The sequence below is a fragment of the Heterocephalus glaber genome, unplaced genomic scaffold (assembly GCF_053883595.1).
Source record: "Heterocephalus glaber isolate CG9 unplaced genomic scaffold, H.glaber_assembly_v1.0 deba00001610, whole genome shotgun sequence".
Taxonomy (NCBI): Eukaryota; Metazoa; Chordata; class Mammalia; order Rodentia; family Bathyergidae; genus Heterocephalus; species Heterocephalus glaber.
In genome coordinates, this window is record NW_028258381.1 from 18,534,079 (window position 1) to 18,557,377 (window position 23,299).

The following is a 23,299-nucleotide window of genomic DNA, read 5'->3' on the forward strand; positions in this document are numbered from 1 at the left end:
GATGGACTCAAAATATTACTATCCCACTTACCTGATGTTAAGTCTTCTTTACAAACATAAGTAAATAGCTACCATGATATCATAGATCACAAAACACAGTGGATTGATTATACTGGGGAAAAAAAAACTAATAGAAGTTGTGAACATATCATTTCTACTTAAATGAGTGAGCTGCTCCAGTGTCACATTCAGTACTTAAAATTAAGTATTACATGCAATACTGTTGGAATAAGACCTGAAAAAGAGACTACTTTTGTTGAAGACTTGGCAACAAAATCAATACATTTTGAATTTTGATAACATAACAATCATATTATTGGAAACACATTATAAGGGTTTTTTTTCATACTTGATAGTTGAACCTACATCTGGTATGTATGCTCTCCATGTAAGCTAATAGCATGATAGATTTTGATGTAAGGAAAACAAGTCCATGAGCCATTTTATCTAAATAAGGACAAAATTTTATGCTTAGTGTTGTCAGTTAAATATTTTGGGTTCCTAAAGATACTTACCCCATAGAACATTTTAGTTATTACAGAATAAAAATAAACATCACCAGAAAGAAAAGTAAGTGACAAAAAGCAAAATAAAAATCACATCGTTACTAGAAATGACTTTTTTTCTTTTAGGATAATCATATGGACAATAAAAAATAATAGACTGTTCAAGGCGAAGGTGGTGGCTTTGGCCTTGCTTCTGCTGAAGCAAGCAAAGAGGAAGAATTTAGCTTTTGGATGGAAAATAGACATGCAGCCTCCAGATTTTTCCTTCCAACATCTCAACCCACATCCAGGCTGGTGTGAAGAGATGACAGATGGTACTAAGTCTGTTCTTTCAAGTGCTGAAGCAAGACGCTGAATGTATCCTGTGTGCTTCTGTAAGCATGAATATTCAGCCACAATAAGTAGGAGAAACTCTTTAAGTGTGTAACGGTATTAAGAAGGTCCCAAATTTTCTTTATCCTTTTCTCTCTCATACCATAGATTAAGACCAAAACCAAAAAAAAAAAAAAAAAAAAAGGAATCAAGATGTAGAAAATGCACTTTCTGCCAAGCTTGGGAAAGATTTATTTATTCAATGAAATGAACTAGTTTTCATACATTTAATATAAATATATGGACAGAAATGTGTGAGCAGAAGAAAATCAGAGTAATGAGCATGTTAGAGGAAAAAAAAAGTTAAAAGCAGTTACACAGAAACCACAGAAACAGTACTTATTTTCCACTTTATTTTCATAGAAAATACTAAACAGGCAGTCATTACAGTATTAGTGTTCCTTATTTAGAACACTAATCAGGTTTTCCTAAATCCCACCATAAACTTCTACACTCAGAAGTTATCTTGATGTGTAAAGAAAGCTTATTTGTAATTCTTTCCCATTTATATCCTGAAAAGGATTGTTAAACGCAAAGAGGATAATTTGCTATAAATAAAAGTAACAATTTCTCTGTGAATGAAAGATATTTTGATAAATCTCGAAGTATGTCATATCCTCCACCTCTTCCCCAAAGGACAGAGAATGAGTTTAAAAATTACACCTGTATTTGCTAAAATGAGTTAAATGATTGCTACAAAGAAAATCTATAGGATATCTACTTAGATTGTGATGGAAAACATTCACTGAAATGCCTCTTATAAAAGAAAAAAGTAGTTCATTGTACATACAGGAAATTTTTTAAGAGATCTTGAAAGTGAGTAAATGCCTCAGTGCATAATCTGAATTCCATCTTCTCCATGATATGTACTTCTCACTAAACAATTATGGAGCAAAGACAGTATGAGCGATCCACTCTCCCTGTGTCCCCTGCACTGCTAGGTAGAGGGAAAACGTTCTATCTGCTTGGAACCAGGCACACATTTCAAGACTGATGATCCCTAGGGCCCAGCAGGTTATGTCCTTTAAAAATAAAGGTCTTAATAACAGGACGGAAGTCAGAAATCAGACTCCTCTTTAGGACTCAGAGGGGACTTCTTAAGTTTTTTTTACATTCTAATGAGCATTCATTATAGAAGTGAATCAATGACAAAAACAAAGCACATATGTGGAAGTTGAGATAGACTTACGAAGTAGCCTGTTCCCAAGCTGGAAGGAGCTGAACTCTGCAATAAAGCATAAAGACAAAGTGGAAAATCAGCAATGGTTTTTAACACGTTCCAATCCACACAGCTCATTACCAGCCCTTTGCAGGCTTTTCATCACTACATCACATCACCAGCATGTGCTGCCCCTTGTCATCTGCTACTGATACAAACACTGTATTGCTTAATTTTCCCCTTTACATCTCTCAACAACTCAGAGATGCTAACGTGCTATTTACTGAATTCCAAGCTTCTGCGGTAGATGTAATTGCCAATTTATTTGACAGGCAGCTGGGTAATGAATTAATGATGGCATTTCGCCCTGCACTGAGACTAAACAGACATGCATCAGCCTGCCTCCCTGACTTGCTGACATTCAATGCCCTGGTCTCAAGCTACTCAGTTTTGTGGCCGCAAAGGGGCAGGCAAAGGAAAAACCCCAGACTGACTTGAAAATAAAAAGCCCAATGGGTTTGGATGACTTTTCCAGTGTATGACCTACTTGCCAGTTTATTCCCTAAAGGAACCAGTTAGTACACACACAGTACGTTTCAAAAATGAGACATTTTGTAAACATAATTAGTATACTGAAATGCAAAGAATGTGTGGGCAAAGAGAAGCAGTTAAAAGCACCATTTTCTGAAGGTTTTAGTTACAACAAATAGCAATTTAGGCAGCCATAATTCTGATACACAGGGAACCAAAAAAACAGTAATTCTGAAATGAATGCAGGGTATCAGTTATTTGGAGAAAAAGAGCAAAAAGAGAACACTGCTTGTGTTTCAAACTTGTCTAAGGTTCTTTGTTTCCATGCTTTTTTCCCCCTAAAACTTCTACTTAGAAATTCTTTAACTATCACATCCTCTCTGTGATTAAGAGAGGCCCCAGATAAATTTGAAAAAAAGAGTAAAGCCAGTAGTGAGTTAGTTTTCAGGTCTCACCTAACCATACTTGTACCAGGAAGCCTTTTACCTAATGAGCACAGGTTAGGTATCACACCTTCTCCAGTGTGGCCTGACCTCCTCCTTCATACTACAGTTCACTTTTAGCTCTTCCACCTCCTCATCCTGACCCCTACCTCTACAAACCACAAGTAGAAAGAACTATTGGGTGTATTCATTACTGCTTCCCCAGATTTCAGCAAAATGCCTTGTACACAAGATGCACTTAATAAGAATTTTTTGAATTAACATATAAACAAAGGAATGAACGGACTACACAGGGAAAAAAGGCTTAGGAGAATTTGACATTTTCATAACTACAGTAGATGTGATTCTTTTTTGATCCAAAACTATCTGAGAAGGAAATAGAAGGCTGTAACAGAGTCCACATCAAACAAGTGCAACATGGTTCAGAGCATTCCTAAATACGGGTCCGAGAGCAGAAGTACCTTCACCTCAGTGTTTCAGACAAGCTCAGAGGAATACAGCACCAGAGAAGTGCGATCTGGCACACTATACGTGGCTTTTAAAATCTTGCTTTGTTCTAGACCCCATCAGCCGTATGAAGAGAGATCCACAGCAGTCAGAGACTGGTTCTCAGGCCAGCAGTTACCCACGTGACAGAATCACCTGGTTTCAGCACCCACAGCCCTCCAAGGAGGAGGTGAAGGCTAAAGCCATTAGGTCTCTACCTGCCTAAAGTCATGTTCCTGGGAAGGAAATCCACTGTAGGATGAATTACTTAGGGAGATCACAGGATGTTTATTCCATTCACCCCAATTCTTGCAAATATATTTTATCTCAGAAGGAGAAGCACCCCCACCAAACCTACCTCCCTATCCTGACATACACCCCATCTTACTGTATACCAAGGAAAATGACATCCTTCGGGTCTAGGAAAGCTCTGTTATGCTCATTTTGCATATATATTGTACATTACTCAGGGAGCCGGGTGGAGAAGAAGGCTTTGTTGTGCATATTTGTTCTGGCTATTGTTTATGCAGGTCTGACTGAATGAGAGAACAGTGGGTATCATTTCAATTTCTGATGTCAACATCAAATTACTTATTTAATTTCATGCCTGGCGAAGCATTGTATAGCTACACGCAGAATCATTTCACTTCATTTGTTATGCTGTGCTTTCGTGGCGATTGGCTTGCCTTCCAACTGACAGCTTTAATTACGACATGAATTTGATTGCACTGCTGAGGAATTAACATAATGCAACAAAGCATTTAAGCACCCTGTCTTATAACCCTCCTCCCACACACACATGGGCACACACAAACACTGGCAGACACATGAAGGAACAGACTCTGGATCCTCATGTGTATATTAAAGATCCACCGGAATTTATTTCAGCATTTGCTAGAAAGTGTGCAGAATCTTAGAATAAGAAGGTGTTTGTATCTGCCAACCTACTGTACTCAACATTTAAAAACAAAACAAAAAGAGTAGAGATTTGTGTCATTGAGCTGTGATATCTACACCTGGCAGAAAACCTTACAGAAGAACCCTCTTCTAAGTAACTTAGCCACATGTCCATAGCACTGACGTTTCCTCTCTTCTTATTCTTTCTTCACATTTTTATTTTTGCTACCTGCCATCTTTCTTCAATACTAGTCAAACAATTTACATGGAACTAACAGCTACTAAGTAAATAGACTTCTTTTCGCCCAGTCCTCCAACCTCAAGATTCTGACCAAGGCCTTGTATTCACAGAGGGACACTGCCTTTGGTCATCAACAGGATCCCCACCACCAACATGTAGCAAAGAGAAGTTGCCAGCAACAGAGATAAGTCAAGATTTAACTGATCCTCATAATCAGCATTATGTACGTCTTGAGGCCTTTGCTACCCAAAAGACTCAGAAAATGAGTCTTAGTCATATATGCCCAAACTATAGCTCTGTCTAAATACTGAGCTGTAAATACCTGAAACTGGTAACTTTTCAAGTCAGGAATTATATAAGCACCTCCAAATCACAGGTAACAACAGATTATGCTACAAAGATTTTTTTTACATACACTTTTTACATAAATGTTGACAAACACTTTTTTATACTTTGAATTGTGTTGTTATTCATTTACAGACATCTATTTGGGGAGTGGTATAGCTTTCTCCTATTACAGGAGAACAGACATACCAAGAGGTAAAGCCTAGAAAAGCTGAAAGACGGTGGTGCCCTATCAATTTTACAAAATCATTCTTCAGTAATCAAATTCACTTTAACTTGCTGTATTCTTCCAGTTCATTTCTAACAAGAGAGGACTTCCATGGGCCAGGGATTTAGCTCAGTGGTTTTCCACCTGCTGCGCAAGCGCAAGGACCTGAGTTTGATCCCCGGTACCAAAAAAAAAAAAAGAGAGAGGACTTCCATTTTTCTTATCTAGTGACCTCAAGCAAACACTGTTCAACTTAGCAAAACTGGCTACAGCATGAAGAAAAGGCTGATTCAAACTGAGACTTGAAAAATTAAGAGGAAATTTTTGTTTTAAAGGAAGAAGCAGGCCAGACATGGTGCCATACATCCTTAAACTCAGCAATTTTGGAGGCTGATTCAGGAGGATCACAAGTTTGAGACCAGTATGGGCAAATTAACAACTTAGCAATAACCCTGTCTCAAAGAAAAAAAAGTAATAAATCATTACAAACCATATTCACATGTTTATGCAAATAGTTATATTGTTTAATGAAATGGGCCTCATTGCTTCAAGAGGTACAGTTGCCAAATTATTCATATTTTGAATGCAGTAGGTAGAAATGAGGGCTAACAAGAAGTTGAGAAATAGGGTAGATGAACATGTGTAGTGGCTGGCTTGAGAAGGCAGCGATATGAACAGATACCAGTCAGTGGGCTGTCTGGCATGTGGTTTCTGGGCTCATTATAAACCATCTCCTGTTCAACGTAGTCTTTTCATTCTGCTAGGGTTTTTATTTATCTGTTTGCAGATTTGACCACTGCACCAGCAATCTCTGCAAATTAGCCTCCTGGATCTCATTATGTTGTAAAGGAGAGCTTTCTCAGAAATCTGCTCTGCCTCAGTCTCCATGCTACCATGGGCTGTGGAAAAGTAATAGGATGCGCAGCTGCAACACATTTTCCAGGAAGGAGACTGTTCCTGGTAACATTCAAGTCGGCAAGTGGATATTCATTAAAAACTCATTCTCTGCTTTCTCACTGCACCCCTGCCTGCCTTTCTTTGCATCTCTGTCACTAAGCCATCATTGAAGCTACTCATTAAACTCATGAAGTTAACATTTCTCTTTTAACTGCTTACTACAAGGGATTTCAGAATTGATTATCCATCTAAAATGTATGTGCTCCATTCATTACAGATCCACACAGAGAGCCCATGGCTACTATTACAGCTCCCAGAGTACATGAAGGATATCTATTCCACCCACAGGTGAGCATGTATGTTCTGACTTAGGGCTAATTTAAACTGAATATTTGGAAATTACTGCAAATCCCAAATTGTATCTGACATTCCTCCCTACCCATCTCCATGTTATACTTCTCTCTTGGGAATAAAAAGGAGAAGAACCATAGTAGGAATTACATGAACAAGTAAGTTTCTTACAAGGGTCACAGTACAAGTTCACTGAAAGGTTGTGCCATCGTATTTAAAAAAACAATGACAAGGGAAAGCACAAAAAATCTTAAATGTACATTGGAGATAAGATTATTAAAGCTAACAAAGACATACAAAATATATTTACTAGGGAAAATCAACTAAAACTAGAGCAACTACCTGAAAAATAAAATCAGGCGTGGAAATGCTAGGTCACTTCCAATGTCAACTATTCAACTCTCTGTCATCCCCAGTTCAGACTGTCAGCACCGCTCATGTATCCCCAACAGCTTTCTGGCTTCTCGCCCTGATTTCACTCTTCTTCTCACCTCATTTGTAATCCTTCATATAAAAGAGAAACTTTGTTGGTAAGTTTTTAATTACATTTTCAATTCCACTGATTGATAGTGGGGTGTTTAGAAATTTTGTATCTTCTTGGTTCAACTTTGGTAATTCATATGTATCTAGGAATCTGTCCATTTCTTCTGTGTTTTCCATCTTACTGGAGTACAGGTTCTCAAAGTAGGTGTTGATGGTCTTCTGGATTTCTGCTGGATCTGTTATAATGTCATCCTTTTCATTCTTAATTGCATGGATTTGAGCCTTTTCTTTCCTGTTTTTGATAAGGTTGGCTAAAGGTTTGTCAATTTTATTTATTCTTTTGAAGAACAAACTTTTTTTTTTTTTGGTACCGGGGACTGAATTCCGGTCCTTGCGCTTGCACAGCAGGTGACGAAACCACTGAGCTAAGTCCCCGGCCCAGAACCAACTTTTTGATTCATTGATATTTTTGTATCATTCTCTTAGTCTCCACTGCATTGATTTCTGCTCCTATCTTTATAATTTCCTCCCTTATATGATATTAGGGTTTATCTTGCTCTTCTTTTTCTAGAAGCTTAAGGTTCAGCATTAGGTGAGCTCACTCTGTTTTCCTAATATGTACATTCATTGCTATGAATATCCCCCCTAGGACTGCTTTCATTGTGTCCCATAAATTCCCATATGTTGTACTGGCATTGTCATTTAATTGTAGAAACTAATTTCTTCTTTAATTTCATCTGTGACCCGCTGGTTGTTGAGGAGGGTGTTATTCAACTTCCATGTGTTTGTGAAGTTCTTGTGGTTCTTTTGCTATTGATCTCCAATTTCACTGTGCTATGATCTGACAATATGCAAGGGATAATTTCAACTCCTTTTCATTTATTTAAGCATGTTCTATGAGCTAGCACGTGGTCTATTTTGGCAAATGGCCCGTATGCAGCTGAGAAGAATGTGTATTCTGGTTTTGTGGGGTGTAACACTCTGTAAACATCTACTATGTCCATTTGTTCAAAAGTTTGGCTCAGTTCTAGTATTTTGCTGTTGACTTTCTGTCTAGTTGATGTATTTGTGGCAGTGGGGTATTGAGGTCCCCCACTATTACTGTATTTTTTTAATAGTTAAATCTTGATGGGCAGCCCAAATGCCCATCAACTGGGGACTAGATTAAAAAAAGATGTTTTTTTAAGACATAAAATGGAGTACTAATCAGCCATAGAAGATAATAAACTAGAGACATTTATAGGTAAATGGATGTATATTGAGGCCATATGCTTAAGTGAAATAAATAGAGGACAGACATGTGTAAATACTGAAAAGTTTCTCTGGTCTGAGAAACTGAAAGTATAAATGAGGCCCAAAATGTATAACAGATAATGTGAAATAGGAAGAAAAGGTTCAAAGGGGAAGGGGAAGTAGGGAAGGGGGTGGGGGAAAGCAAAGTAGGGAAAGAAAAAATGAGAAAAGAAGAAAAAACGGAAACTAAGCTTCTGTAAATATGGAGGTGTGGGGGGGTGGAAGAGAGGGAAGGGGAATGGGAAAAAACAAGAGCCAAGATACATCATGTACAGGTACAAATTCCCAATGACGAAACATGATCATAATGTATACCTAAAATGTACCAATAACCTTATTGGAAAAAAATAAAAACTAAACATTTAAAAAAATTTTAACTCCAATCTTTTTAATATATCTCACTGGATTTTGGAATACTAAGCTATAGTGGGTTCAATATCATCCCCCTAATATTCATGTTCCACTGGAACCTCAAAATGTGACTATGATGGTTAATTTTATGTTTCAACCTGACTGGGCTATAGCGTGCCCAGATATTTAAACTTGAATCTGAGTGCTTCTGTGAGGGTATTTTTAGATGAGTTTATCATTGAAATCAATTACACTGATTGAAGTAAATAGCTTCCCCAATGCTGGTGGGGCCTCATTCAAACTAAAGGCCCGAGTCAAACCAAAGGCTGACCCTCCCCCTAGACTGGAGGGGATTCTTCCTGCTTGTTTCCCAATGGGACACCATTTTTTTATTCCTCCTTTCAGACTTAAAGGAAACATCAGTCCTTCCAGGTTTTTCAATCTGCCAGCCTTCAGACTAGAAATACACTTAGCTCCCCTGGGTCTTAGATCTTGGGATTTCTCAGCCTCTGTGATTGTGTGACCCAATTCCTTATGAGAAACCTCGTTCTACTGGTTCTGTTCTGTTTCTCTGGGTGATCCCGACTAATACAGTGACCTTTTTGGATATAGGGTTTTGGCCACTTATAATACTTGTTTTCATTTCCTAATTTGAGGCTTTGTGCAGTTAAGTTTTTAGGGTTACTCCCCTAAGTTTTGACAGCTTCTTCTATTATAAAATTCTGTATGAGAAGCAATATTTCCACCTTTGAAGAATTCATCATGAATATATATTCAAATATTTCCCTTAACTGTCTCCTTAATGACTAATATAAGTTACTGTATTTCCATGAGGGGAACATTATGCAAGTCCTTGTAGCCAATCATTCCTTCCTTCCCAGCTACATGTTTTGGGAATATGTAACTTAGCCAAACCAGGTACATTTGATATTTTTAAGCTTTACTGATAAGTTAAATTTCCCAGCTACTCTGGAGTGTTTTATTCTTATTCCTTTTGCCTGTCCAATTAAAAAAAAAACAAAAAACACAGCCAGACTATTAGAGTATCATGATTAGCCTCACTTGAGAGTCTCAACTGCCACAGTGTCTAAAAATATGACTGAAGTGGAAAACTGTTGGGCATTTTATCTCAACTGAAAAGTGAGTAGTGGTCATGATGAAATAACAAAAATCAAATACACTTTGCCATCTCAAGCAACTAAAAATCTGTACAAAATGTTGTATGAAATAAGAGTTTTTAGATATTGGGCAACAGACTGTATAGGACAGTATTTGAGAGAAGAGAAACAAGTAAGATAACTTACAATTTTTCCAGATTAATGCCTGGAGAGTTTTCATGCTACAGTGTGTATGGGGTAGGGTTAACTGAGGTGTGTAAGCAGTATCCTCCTAAATTGAGAAGAGGAAATTGACAACCAGGGAGGCCCAGGTTGTAAGACATAGAAACTTAAAGTGATCCATTTTCAAGATAAAGTTTTTAACTATGAGTGGAAAACTGTTAGTAGACAAAACTGCCTTCTTGCCTGCAGACTTGTCTGAGATCAGACATCTGAAAAGGTCTCTAAACAAAGGGTTGAGAAGTAGAGAGTCAGTAAAGTATGGCTTCACTATGCTAACTCCATTGGAAAAGTAGTGGCAGTTAAGAAGTTACCACCTATGGCTTAATCATTTGCCTTTAAACCCAATGTTTGTAGAGGGAATGGGCCAAGAGTCTAAGCAGCAACCACCCCCATAGTACTCAGTCAAAGAGCAAAAGGGGAAAGGAACCTGCGTGTAGGAGTTCTACTGCTCCCTGTAATTGCCTTGGGTGTGCCTCTCTACCAGACACTCAGCCTTGCAAGACTCAGTTAAAGCCTGGCTTTTGCTGGTCTTCCTGCCTTTTGAATCCATTCCTTGGGTCTGCACAAGTGAACTCATTTCTTACAAGTGAAGCTGAGGAGAGTGGGATGGCAGCTTTAGAAAAGGAATCAAGAAATCTGTAGAGGGCTCCCTCTAGTCTGCATCTGAGTACTCAGAAAGAAACAAACAGTGGAAGAAGCTGGGAGAACCATTTCCAAGCTCCAAAAGGTAGGGAATTTTTGTATTCCAACTCGGGGGGGGGCACTCTTAATAGCTCAGGCGTTAGGTACTCAGTACTGGATAAAAATTACCTTTCGAATAAAGGTTGTTTTGTTCCCACCCAAATAAATACAAAAGCAAATCACAACAGAAAAAATGAAACTATCTCCAAGTAGCCTGTTTGCATCACAGCATAAGGAACACTGATAGAAATCAGAAATACTCAGCAACCAAAAAGGAAAATCTCATAATTTTGGCATTTAATAAAAACTGCCAGGCATGCAAAGCAGAAAACATGACCAATAATGAGAAGAACAAATGAAATAGACACAATTAGTACACAAAGACATTAAACATTTTTCATTAAATATTTTTCATATGTTCAAGAAGTAAAAACAATAAGCCTGATAAAAAGTGATGTAGGAGATTCTTTAAAAACCAAAACTAAAACCCAACAGTGGTCTCTGACTCAACCTCTTTACTCTCGGATATTCATAAAGTAATTAACTACTACAATCAGATCTTGAATTTTGGGTTACCTGGCCTGAGAATATTTTGCAAGACCAGTGAACATTTCTGAGAAACTTTTTTTCTCATTTTTTCCCCCTTCCCCTGCCCTCCCTTTAACCCCTCCTCCCCTCCCTGTTTACAAAGACTTTGCTTCCATTCTTTCATTTTCTCATATTAATTTCATTCCCTTCTTTCCTTTCCCCTGCCACTCCCACTTCCCCATTTCTGAGAAATTTTAATTCGATAAACAAGCAATATGACTAGTACATCACACCAAGTACCACATGATCACAGATGGTTCTCTCTCTCTGTCTCTCTTTCTCTGCTTTGACATACAAGTGCTTTGGATTACAAGCAGAATAAATTCTCAAACCAAGGTTTCACTGTAATTTCATTTTAAGCAAAAACAGTGACATCTTTATTCTTGGAATGTGGGTATGGCTGCCCTGCTGTCAAAAGTAATTACTTTGTTTACATTTCTTTTTTATTCCCTGGGACCAGGGATCAAACTCAGGGCCTTGTGCTTGCGAGGTAGGTGCCTTGGCACTGAGCTAAATCCTTAGCCCCTAAAAAGAATCATTTTGTTAGGCTGACTTGTCAAAGATTTTCAGATCAACAAACTTTACACTGGCATAGTGCCCCAGGGAAGTCTCTGCTATCTCAGGAAATAAGTAGCTGATAGTCTTGGAATATCTTACTAAGTACCAACTGGTTTGTGTTTGTTGGTACTGTTTTTAGTAATTTGTCTTTTATTTTTAATAATATTATTGCAAAAAGTGAATTTTAATAATTAAACAATATGAACTCTTATGTGTTTTATTCATTGGCTTGATACAGAATGACATGATTTACAACCTTTTCTTTTTATATTTTTTAATTGTGCTAAAATGTACATGGCATAATTACCCATTTAATCATTTTCAAGTGTTTAATTCAGTGGTATTAATTACATTTACAATGTTGTGTGACTGCTATATTTCCAAAAAGCTTTTATCAGTCCAAAGAGATAACTATGAAGGGATAACTCTCCACCCCTGGCAACTTCCATTTTACTTTTGTTACTATAATTTGCCTGTTTAAGGACATCTCAGGTAAGTGGAGTCATAAATACTTGTTTTTCACGTCTGTGTTTTTTAACCAAGATACATTAAAGGTCTATCCATGTTGTACTTTGTATCAGGATGCCAAACCATTTTACAGCTGAGTATGCTCCACTGACTGTATATATCACACTTTCTTTATCATTCATCTGCTGCAGAACACACTGGATGTTTTACCCTTTGACTGTTAGAAGTAATACTGCAGTGAAGACCGGATTACAAGCCTCTTTCAGTTCCTGTTTTCAATTCTTCTGAGAAAGTGAATTTCTGGGCTGTATGGTAAGTTTACATACATTTAACTTTTTGAGGAGGGTGCTATTTTCTACAGGGGCTGTACAATTTTATATTCCTACCAGCAATGTATGAGTGTTATAACTTCTCCATATGTTTGCCAACACTACCTCTTGTTTTTTTTAATAGCCATCTTAGCATGTTTAAAGAAGTATTTTCTCATAGTTTTCATTTGGATATCTCTAGACAAATGATTTTGATCATCTTCTCATGTGTTTGCTGCTCCCTTGTATCTCCTTTGCAGAAACATCTATTCAAATTCTTTGTTTAGCTTTTAATTTGGTTGACTTTTACGGTTGAGTTGTAAGAGTTTTTTACATATTCTGGACATTAAACATTTAATAGTTATATGACGTACAGACTTTTTCCTATTCTATACATTATATTTCTGCTTTCTTGATAACATCCTTTAATGCCAAGTTTTTAAGTCCAATTTATCTTTCTTTTGTTTTTATGCTGCTTGAATCTTATCTAAGAATCCACTGTAAAATAGAAGCTCATGAAAATGTATCTGCATGATTTCTTCTCAGTTTTATGGTTTTAGCACTTATGTTTAGGCTGCTGATCCATTTGGAGCTACTTTTGTTCAACTGTGTGATGTAGTTGTCCAAATTCATTTTTTTCCATGTGAAAATTGTATTTTCTCGGCACAATCTGTGGAAGAGAAAATTCTTTCCCCACTGAATAATCGGTACTATTGTCCAAAGAATTGGCCTGATAATCATGGACCCATTTCCAGATTTTCAAAACTACTCTATTGTCCTGTCTAATGTTATACCAGTACCACACTGATTTGATTATGCACCTTTGCAGTAAAGTTTAGCAACTGGGAAGGTGACTCCTCCTACTTCGTCTTTATAAAGACTGCATTGGTTATTCAGCTCCTCAAATCAAAAAATTATTTTGCAAAAAATAATTTCTGTTAGGATACATTGATTCTGTAAATAGATTAGGGTAGGGTTAACATCTCAATAATACTCAGTCTTCCTGCTCACGAATATGTAGTTTTTTGCCACTCTCTGGATCTAATGCAAAGTGAGTTCAGAGCAAGCACTTCAAAGATCTAAAAGACTGTGCTCTTGCCCACTGCATTGACATGACTTTCATACCTCCACTGTAGGAAGAAAATCTAAATAACCATAGAATAATGTTCAGAGTCAGTGTTTCTCACATTCAAAGCATAACGAAACCCTGGAAGAACAAGCTACTTAAGCACTAAGAATTGCTGTTAAAAACTTAGTTGTGAGGTTTTATGGGTATATGATTCTATCACAAAAGAAAGAAACCCATGAACACACAAACATTATTTTACACATAAAAACACCTGTATTCACAGCACAAGACTTAGTACTCTTTATTTATCTAATTAATATCGTATCACATTAGAATAAGGGGAAGTAATTACCTACAAATAACTTATCGAAAAATACTACAAAATAATTACATTTTGTTTCTTCTACTTATAACTCTTGTCTGAATAAATATTCTACCCATCAAGTCTCACCCTAAACAACACAGACATTTAGGAAAGTGGTTGTGTCTTTGGGTTGTCTGCTTTGGCTGATAAAATGTCAAATGCTGTATTATCATGCGGAATGGTTCAGTATTCTGCAGTAGTCTGCAATCTTTTATGCAAGTGGACACCTCTCAGGAAGAAAAAAAATGAAGAAGTTGTGAGTATACACTTCTAAGATACATGTATTTAAAAAGTATACATCAACTACTCCCTGTTTATTACCCTATTAATAAAGTATAATTCCTTTTTATGAAAAATAAGTACTAATATTTTCATTCTGTAACAATGGTTCATTGTATATACTGTAATAAAGACCATTGCTCTAGACAACATGAAAAAAATAAAAAAGGAAGACAAGAAGTAATGTATTTTTCTCCTCACTATACATCATAACTCTATTATTTCTTAACACTTGAACACTGAATTGCTAGTTCTTCCTTTCATGGGACTACTATCTCACTTAATCTACTAATGTTGCTTTGTTTTTAACGATAATAAAAGTTTCTCTCTACTTCATCCATTTTACACTGTTATTTTCAGAATAGTTATAACACATGAGGGGAAGAAGGCAAGAGAGTACAAAGGGGGCAGGTGGTTTTTGGGAAAAGCAGAGGGGACTCTCCATGGTGGGTGGGCTGAAGGCTGCGGAGTGGTTAGAATTAGGTCTACAAGCCTGACAGGAACCTCCAAGAGTATGGTTTGCTCCCTGAAGGTTTACCCCATGGAAACTGGTTAGCAAATTTAATTCCTTCTCTCCCAAGTAAATGGCCAGGATTAGTCATCCCTTCCTACAGGAAAAAAAAAATGACACAAAGGAATTGTTACCATTTTCCTAAATGAAGAATTACAGGAAGCCCACAGCTAAATGATACCATCTCCCATTTCTAACACTAATAAAATATGAACACTTCCTTTGTAATCTGTTGTTTCTAAGGTAACAGACACTTCCACCTACTTTATAATCCATCCAAATACATTTTCGGATAAACTACAATTTAAATGACACCACAACTGTGACATGTCAACATGCATACAGCAAGAAAGTGTGAGCTGCAATATCTGGGCACACAAATGATTAAAGGCAGGGGTGTGATGCCAGTGAAATCTGAACCAACAGTGTGCTCTGTTGGCTTTGATTTTTTTTTTTAACTTACATCGCTGAGCCTTTCACGGGAGCTGCTCCGGGGGAAGCCCTTGGATTCTGCGCTGGCACTTTCGCTGTCACTGTCCCTGCAGCTGTTCTGCCCTGGCTTGAGCTAAAGGAAAAAGAACAAAATGTAAAAAGTCAGTGGTCTCACACAAGTGCTTCTCAGCTCCTGATCTGTGAGCCTTGTCAGTAGTGAAAAACTTGAGAGTCTGAACTTTAACATTCTTGATTTCAGAACATTGTGAGGCAATCTGACACAGGAAAAATGGAGAGTAAGATAAGCCTAACACCTACCATGAAATGTCACACACCATGCTTATAGCGGCACAATTTGTAATAGCTAAAGCGTGTGAAAACAGCCCAAGTGCCCATCAACTGGAAACTGGATAAAGAAGATGTGGGTTTTTTTAATAAAATGGAGTACTACTCAGCCATAAAGTATGAGAAACTAGAGATGTGTATATCTAAATGGATGCATATTGAGGCCATACTCTTAAGTGAAATAAATAGGACACACATGTGTAAATACTGAATAGTTTCTCTCATATGAGAAATTGAAAGTGTACCCTAAGGATTAAAATGATTAAAACAAATAATTGATAATTTGAAATAGGAAGAAAAGGTCCAAAGGGATAGAGGAGGTGGGAGGGGAAGGGGAAAGGAAAGAAGGGAAAGGAAAAAATGGAAAGGAAAGTGTAAATAGGGAAGGGTGCACAGGTAATGGAGAAAAAATAAGAACCAAGATACATCATGTACAGGTAAAGACACCCAATGATAAATGTAAAATGTATTGTATACCTAAAATGTACCAATAAAAGAATTTAAGCCAAAAAAAAAAAAAAAGAAATGTCACACAGAGAAAAGAATGAACACCCTTAAATTAACAACTCAAATGCCTATCCAAACTCCACGATTTGGAAAGCAGATTTTCCTCAGATTTTTTTCTTCTGCTCCATTGTGATTCTTTTTCAACAAAATGACCAAAAACATTGGTTAAAGCCAGATTATATGTAGGATGATTTTCCACCTTACTTCTTCCCTTCTCTTCTCTAACAAACAACAAATCAGGACAAACATGAAGGCTTTTTTTCTAGGAGAAGATGATGAGACACTGCGATGTTAGCTTTCAACCTCTGAGAAACTATGTTATGATTGTGTTTTTCAGACAACATTCTGGAAATCTACTGCAGGACATTTAAACGTTATCAATTAATACCCACCACTTAAGTAAATTAAATTAATACTCATTCAGCACGTACACGTCAGTGCCACAGTGGCCGGGCTGGTCCCAAGCACAAGAGATAGGGTGCTAGAGCCAAAAGAAAGCGGGTGAGAAGGGCAGGGGAGACACAGAGAAGCAAGTTTCTGACATTATGCTCTAGTGCTTTCTAGATATCCACTACTAGCTGTTTCTCGTTTTCATGATGTTCTACAGATTTATCCAGGTCTGATTTTTCATTTAAAAATAAACACACATACAGAATCTAGAAACCACCCCTTTATATGAGATATGAGTCACATATAGGGACCACATTTTCAGACATGAAGCCAAGTAATGCCCATCGCCTGTTTATAATGTTCTCATTTTAGCAAGACAAATTCAAATATAGTAACATGAGGAAATTCATACTAAAGGAAAACCAAAAAGTAACCAGTTAACATTCAGAGAAATGATTTCTGAAGCCTCAGATTCAAAATGTGGATTAAGCTCATATGGCTGAGAAGAAAATGGGAAGACACTCCTGAGGTGACAAATGTAGGAAGCAGAGAAAGGCATAGCAGCACGATAGGAGTCTCATCTGAAAACAGGCTCTCCCTTTGTGAGAAAATAGGAAGAAACAGAAAAGGGTACATGATGAGAAAACAGAAAGTCTCAAAATACAATCTCAATTTCTAGGCAAGATGGGAATTTAAAGAACAGAACAGGCAATAGATAGCAAACTTTTGCCTACAGGTTTTCAAGTGGCTCTAAAGCCAAGGGGGAAAACAGTGAAAATGAATGAAGAGTATGAATTAACATTAATTTAATTTATATGCTTTATATGCTTTAATTCATATGCTTCTTTAATGACTGCAGTTCACAACATCCATCAATTGTCCAAATCCCAGAATAGAGCATTCTTTTTTACTTCCTATATCTCTACAAGTCTTTCTTATCACTTTCCTCTAAAATCCCTTTCTCCAGGAAATCTTTTGTGATGAAGCTTAGAATATTATGCTAATTTTACTTTCTGTCCCCCTCAACCCTTAAGAACTTAGGTTTCTCCCAAGCTGAGGTTAAACTTACTAATTTCTAAGCTAGTACAAGTACAAGGTGTATGAGCCTTTTTAAATTAGTATGGAACAAAAGGTCAGAATATTGTCTTTTCAAATTTTCAACTTTATACTTATATTTAAGAGAGGATTTTATCTACAATGAACACCACCTTCTCTCTATTTAAATATTTGAAGTCCATTCCTGCCTTGTGGTTTTTCATATCAGATTCTCTCTATCTGGAACTTGTACCTTCAGGTTCTCTGTATACCTGAAATCAAGATGTTTCTTAAAGCTCAGATCTTACCTCTTCCATTGTGATATGTGAAGGGCTCTTTCTGTATTTGCTTTTTTTTTGTACTGGGGATTGTTCTCAGGACCTCGTGCATGTGGGGCATGTGGCGGCACCACTGAGCTAAACCCCGCCCTTGCATTTGCTTTTTAAAACTATGCTTTCAAAGTTTAGTTAGCATGTACTTCTTCCTTAAATGCCTTTGGTAATTACGATACATTTTTAAGATAAAAAAAGGCTTATTCTAAATATAGTTATTCTGATAATAAAATCTGCATGTAGAATGGAAGACATTCTTAAAACATATGAAAACTCATACTGCATTGATTCTAACTTAAGTATGGGTGGGTAGAACTACCTCCACTATATGGACAAAGAAACAATTTAATGTGCTAAAAAGTAGAAAAGGTTCTAGGACTAAAACCCATCTCTCTACTGCCCGCTGCTCTCTCTGTTTTAATTCTTGTCCATTTAGATGTTTACATTAATATGGAAATAAAGATTTTACAGTGTATTAGTATTTTCTACATATATGATACCCAACTACATTCACAAAGAAAGGACTCTTATTAAGTAGTAGTTGATATCATTAAAGAGATGTTTATAAAAATTCAGTTTTCCAACTTAGATGAGAAATACACATCCAGCAGGAAAGTAAGAGAGTAAAAGCATTAAGGCTTTACCTAATATTCCAACTGGCTCAATAAACCTGGACAGTGCATTTGGTCCTTTTCCATGATTCTTCATGAAAGGAAAATGATACTTTTAACAAGGCCCCAAAACAGACTTCTGTGGCCCTGACAAAAATTATCTGACTAAATGTTGATCTAGGCTAAAAGAAAAACCCTAAAAGGACTGAGATGAAGCAGCCTGTAGCATTCCCAGTGCCCTGCTAGCAAATGCATTTAAGTGAATTCTCTCCAGAGAGCTTTGCAGAAAATCCACCCTTATGCTACTCCTTTCTCCTTCAAAGCCAGGCTCAAGTTTGAAGGAAACTTAGGATTTTAAGCTGCCAGACAGCTCAATATTTCAAAGACATGAACTGATTATAGAAAGTACTAAAGCTAAATCACAATATTTCAAGCAAGACGTGTTCATTCCTAATCCCGTGAGTATTATTTTCAAACTGGTATTTTCACCCACATCCAAAGGATTATTTGGGGTAGCGTAACAAAAATCACAAGTTTTAGTTCTTCACCTGAAAGTCCCAGATATAACCTACAATCAAGAGACATTGCAAAGGTCAGGTATTGGCTTAAACATTTAAAGACCTGAGAAAAATCAATTGTGTGCATTGATTTGTCTGAGCACCCACTGTAGCTATTATAGGAATGCTATTGCTATAATGGATACAATGAGATTTCTTGCTGGTACCCTTGGTACTTAAGGACTTTATTTAAAAAATACTGTAACCCATTCTTGAATTTGAGAAATTTCTTCCCAGTGGAATATTATAGGGTATAGACAATCAAAGGAAATGAGCATCTGGATGAGAGGCACAGAATCTAGCCATAAAAATTGCTTTTATGAAATGTAAGTCAGTTTTTCATTAGATTTCATTGTCAACAATATATGCTCCAAATGCTGACTATAATCTCATTACAGTATTAACTATCATTAATGGCTAATTAGAAACATCATGATCCATGGCTTTCTCACTGTTAGTGAATATGTAACAAAGCCCACCACCCTGGACCACATGAAGGTGGAACACTTCTTTACACTTCTGCCAATCATTTGTGAGCCACATTATGCCAATCTTTTCAGTTTAGATATGGAAAATTCAAAAAAGATGCTAGTTGCCCAGCAGGTGTCATTAATCCATCAAAATTTTCACAGAAGAATAAATTATGTTGAGAAGTTATCTATGTCCACAATTTGAGAGGAATCACGTGAATGGTGCAGTGCAATATGTCCAAAAGTAATCTCATTCCAGGCTTCTAGTTCCTCAAAGGAGTATATATCCTATTTCGGAATTCTGAGGTTTCCTGTAGGGCTCTAAATGAACTCTGCAACACCTTTAAATATCCCAAAGAGCTCTAAACTTCCTTGTGCACATTAATTTTACAATCTAATTTTCATACATGGACATATTTTGATCACATTCATCCTTCCAAATTTCCTTCCTCTTGTCTAATAGTCTCCCTCTATTTTCATGCCACCTTTTTCTTTTCAAGATTTCATGCATTAGGGAAAATATGTGATACTTGTCTGAGTCTTGGTTATTTTGCTTAACATGATGACCTCTAGATTCACCCATTTTCCTGCAAATGATATAATTTATTCTTTTTTGTGGGTAAATAATATTTGTATAGAGAGAGTCTACCAAAAATGCATACACACTTCAGGAAAAGAAAAAATATTATTTTTTTCAACAGAAGGTGTTACCCTTGATTGGGAAACAGAAACCCAGTACACTGCCTACTCTTAGAGAAGAAACTGAAAATGCACGTGCAGCAATCTCATTGACCACGGTTACCCAAAACAACTGCTAGCAGTTTGCCATACTAATAAATGTCTGGAAGATAATACCTATTACTTGGACCATTTCTTGTAATTGTAGAGGCCTAAGGTAACCTGTATTAATCTCATGATGTCTCAATAAATTTAGTATTAAAATATTTATGCAAATTTTTCTTTTCCTGAAGTGTGTATACATTTTTTGGTTCTCTCTCTCTCTCTCTCTCTATATATATACACACACACACACACACACACACACACACACACACACATATATATATATATACATATACACATACACATATCATTATACCACATTTTCTTTAGCCACTCATCTGCTGATGAGCACTTAGGCTGGTTACATATCTTAATTATTGGGAATTATACCAAAATAAATATGGATATGCAAATACCCATAAAGCATGCCGACCTTAATTCCTCTAGATATATATGAAACAGTGGTGTAGCACAGTCATATGGTAGTTCTATTTTTGGTTTGTTGAGGAACCTCCATAATGAGTTCCATAGTGGGTGTACCAATCTACATTACCACGAAGAGTACAAAAGAGTTCCTTCTCCTTGCCCATACACCAGTATTCTTGCCAGTATTTACTGTTCTTTATATTCTTGATGATAACCATTCTGACTGGGATGAGGTGGAATTTCAATTTAGTTTTGATTGGTATTTCCCTGTTTGGTCTTCGGAAAGTCATTTATCTGTGTTAATGATGTTTCTGAATAAACAATTAAAACTGTACAGATAGTTGTGCTATTAGCTTGGGAAATGAAAAATAGTGAAATGCTTCCACTTGCCAAACACGTATGTAGTGGTACCTTGCTACTTGATACTAATTGGCTTCAGGAGGCACAACAAATACCAAAGACAAGGAGTACCATACACATTGTTTCGACTGGAAAGGGTATTGAGCTATGAGGCAACCAATTCTGACAAGTTCTAACTGTGTGTCAACTACCACACAAAAAAGTACGAGAACTGCCATGAGTTTCAAAGCAGTTGAGTACTAAGGTATGACTATAGTAGTCAACATTTAAAGAAGTTCAGAATAGTAGGATGAAAAGTAAGTTAATAAAATCAGGAAAGCTAAATAAGCCAAAATTAATTTGACTACATGGCTTCAAACATAAACAAGAAGAAATTAGGACAATCAGGAACAATCTGATTGACTGATACTCTTAGAATATGTGCAGTAATTCCTGAAAGCTGAACTAAGTAATGTTCTACCGCTTATCAACAGAATCATTGCTCTCTGATTTGCCGAAGGGAGTATTATGATACATAACCTAACAATGCAAAGGTGAGAGAGGGATGTATATAAAAGCAGTGCTCGATACGTAACTCAAATCTCAATCTACCACTTGGCTACTATTCCTAGGTTGAATTGTGCTGACAAAGGCATGGTAACATATCTGACTATTCATTTTGGACCAAAAAATGGGTCTAAACTATAAAGGAAAAACAAGCAATGTGCAATAGTAGGATTGAAGAGAAAAGCCAAAATGAACAGAAGGTGTTTGGTATCCCTTTGGTATAACTGTGGCCTAAAAAGATAAATCTATTTTCAAATAGACTCACAAATTCACACAGAATACACATATGTGATGCAAAAAATAATCTGATGAAGAAATTGACTCCTTTAGCACAGTTTCTAGCTTTCTGAAAATGAGATTTTGATTATCAAAAAGAAAATTTGAAACAATATCATTTGGTTTTTCAAGGATGACTATAAAAATAAAAAGATACACACAACTTTTTATGTTTTTCTGTAAGAAAAAATGTTTCAAATAACTTTTAAAATAATCTGGCATTCTTCAAAATAGTCATCACTCTCAAATATAAAGTGCTTTATGCCTCCCCATCACACCCTCCCCCCATTCTTCTATAACAGTAAAAAGGCCAACTAAGGGTTTGCATAAATAAGGTGATCCTAGAACATCTTGGCAAGGGCAGGGGAGAAGGCAGGAAGAAAGAAAGAAGAAGGAAAGGAAGGAAAGAAGGGAGGTAGGGAGAGAGGGAAGGAGAAAGTGGGAGGGAGAGAAAGAACTCATAAAACAAATACTTCATTACTTAACTGAAGGATGTAAAAAAAAAAGAAGTGAAGAATCAAGTATGAATCACTTCTAACATCTGCTGAGATCATAAAAAGAAAAAAGATTATACATGTCTCCCAAAGTAAGAACACAACACTGTCAATAAAATATTTTTAAAATAAAAATTTTGACAGCAAACTAATTTTCAGCTTCCCACTGTTTTGGTCCAGCATGAAGAGGTGACTGGCCACAAGAGCTCTATCCTCATGGGTACCCTAACAATAAGAAAAGAATGTAGGTGCTGAGAGAGACACCATGGATGTACATGTACCAAAGAAAAGCCAAGGGGGCACCCAACAAGAAGACAACAGAGAGGACTCTGGAGAGAACAAGTGGGATAATACCTCAATCTTCATCTTATAGTTTTCAGACTTGTAAGAAAATGAATTTTTGTTTTTAAGCTACATATTCTGTAGTATTTTCCTATGGTAGACTTAGCAAATTAATACAATCCTTTTCTTTAGGATAAGAGCCTGGCTGTTATTTTTCCAACCTTAGAAAAGCAGCCAATAAAATAAAAAACAAATCCAAGACACCTAAGTACCTTTTTATTTCTTTTTATCCTTTATAAGAAATTATAAAAAACATTATATTTGGTGTTACCAATTCTTCTCTCAGTCTCTGTTTAACAACTGGGACTTCTGTCCCTCTATATCCTAACAATGTCCCGTCAAGTTTAACATCAGTCTATCAAAAGCAGTTGTGGAGCTGGATGCAGGAGACACACAACACTGTCTCAATAGTTAAAAATGTAAATCAAGCTAAAATGATGCTAAATGAAACATGTCCTATCCTTGTACCTTGTTTAAATGAATATGTATAATGACACTGAATGTCAGACTCTCCTTTAAAATTCAGCATTCCTGGAAAGTTTGTGGTTTCTTTTTTTTTTTTCTGGTACTAAAATATTGAACCCAGGTCCTCAAACATGCTAGATATGTGCACTACAACTGAGCTACATTGCCAACCTTCTCTATTTTTTATTTTGACATAGGG

The 23,299-nt window shown here is 36.6% G+C and overlaps 1 protein-coding gene across 6 annotated transcripts in view; it reads right to left on the reverse strand.

Annotated features, from left to right (window-relative positions):
• Nucleotides 1–23,299, reverse strand: part of Auts2 (activator of transcription and developmental regulator AUTS2) — a 1,122,451-nt gene that overhangs the window by 595,280 nt on the left and 503,872 nt on the right. For all 6 annotated transcript variants that reach the window (XM_087195769.1, XM_087195767.1, XM_087195768.1 and 3 more), the window contains 2 exons: nt 15,193–15,294; nt 2,068–2,103 (listed from right to left, as the gene is read on the reverse strand). In XM_087195769.1, the coding sequence (XP_087051895.1) occupies nt 2,068–2,103; nt 15,193–15,294 (138 nt within the window). The remainder of the gene's footprint in view (nt 1–2,067; nt 2,104–15,192; nt 15,295–23,299) is intronic.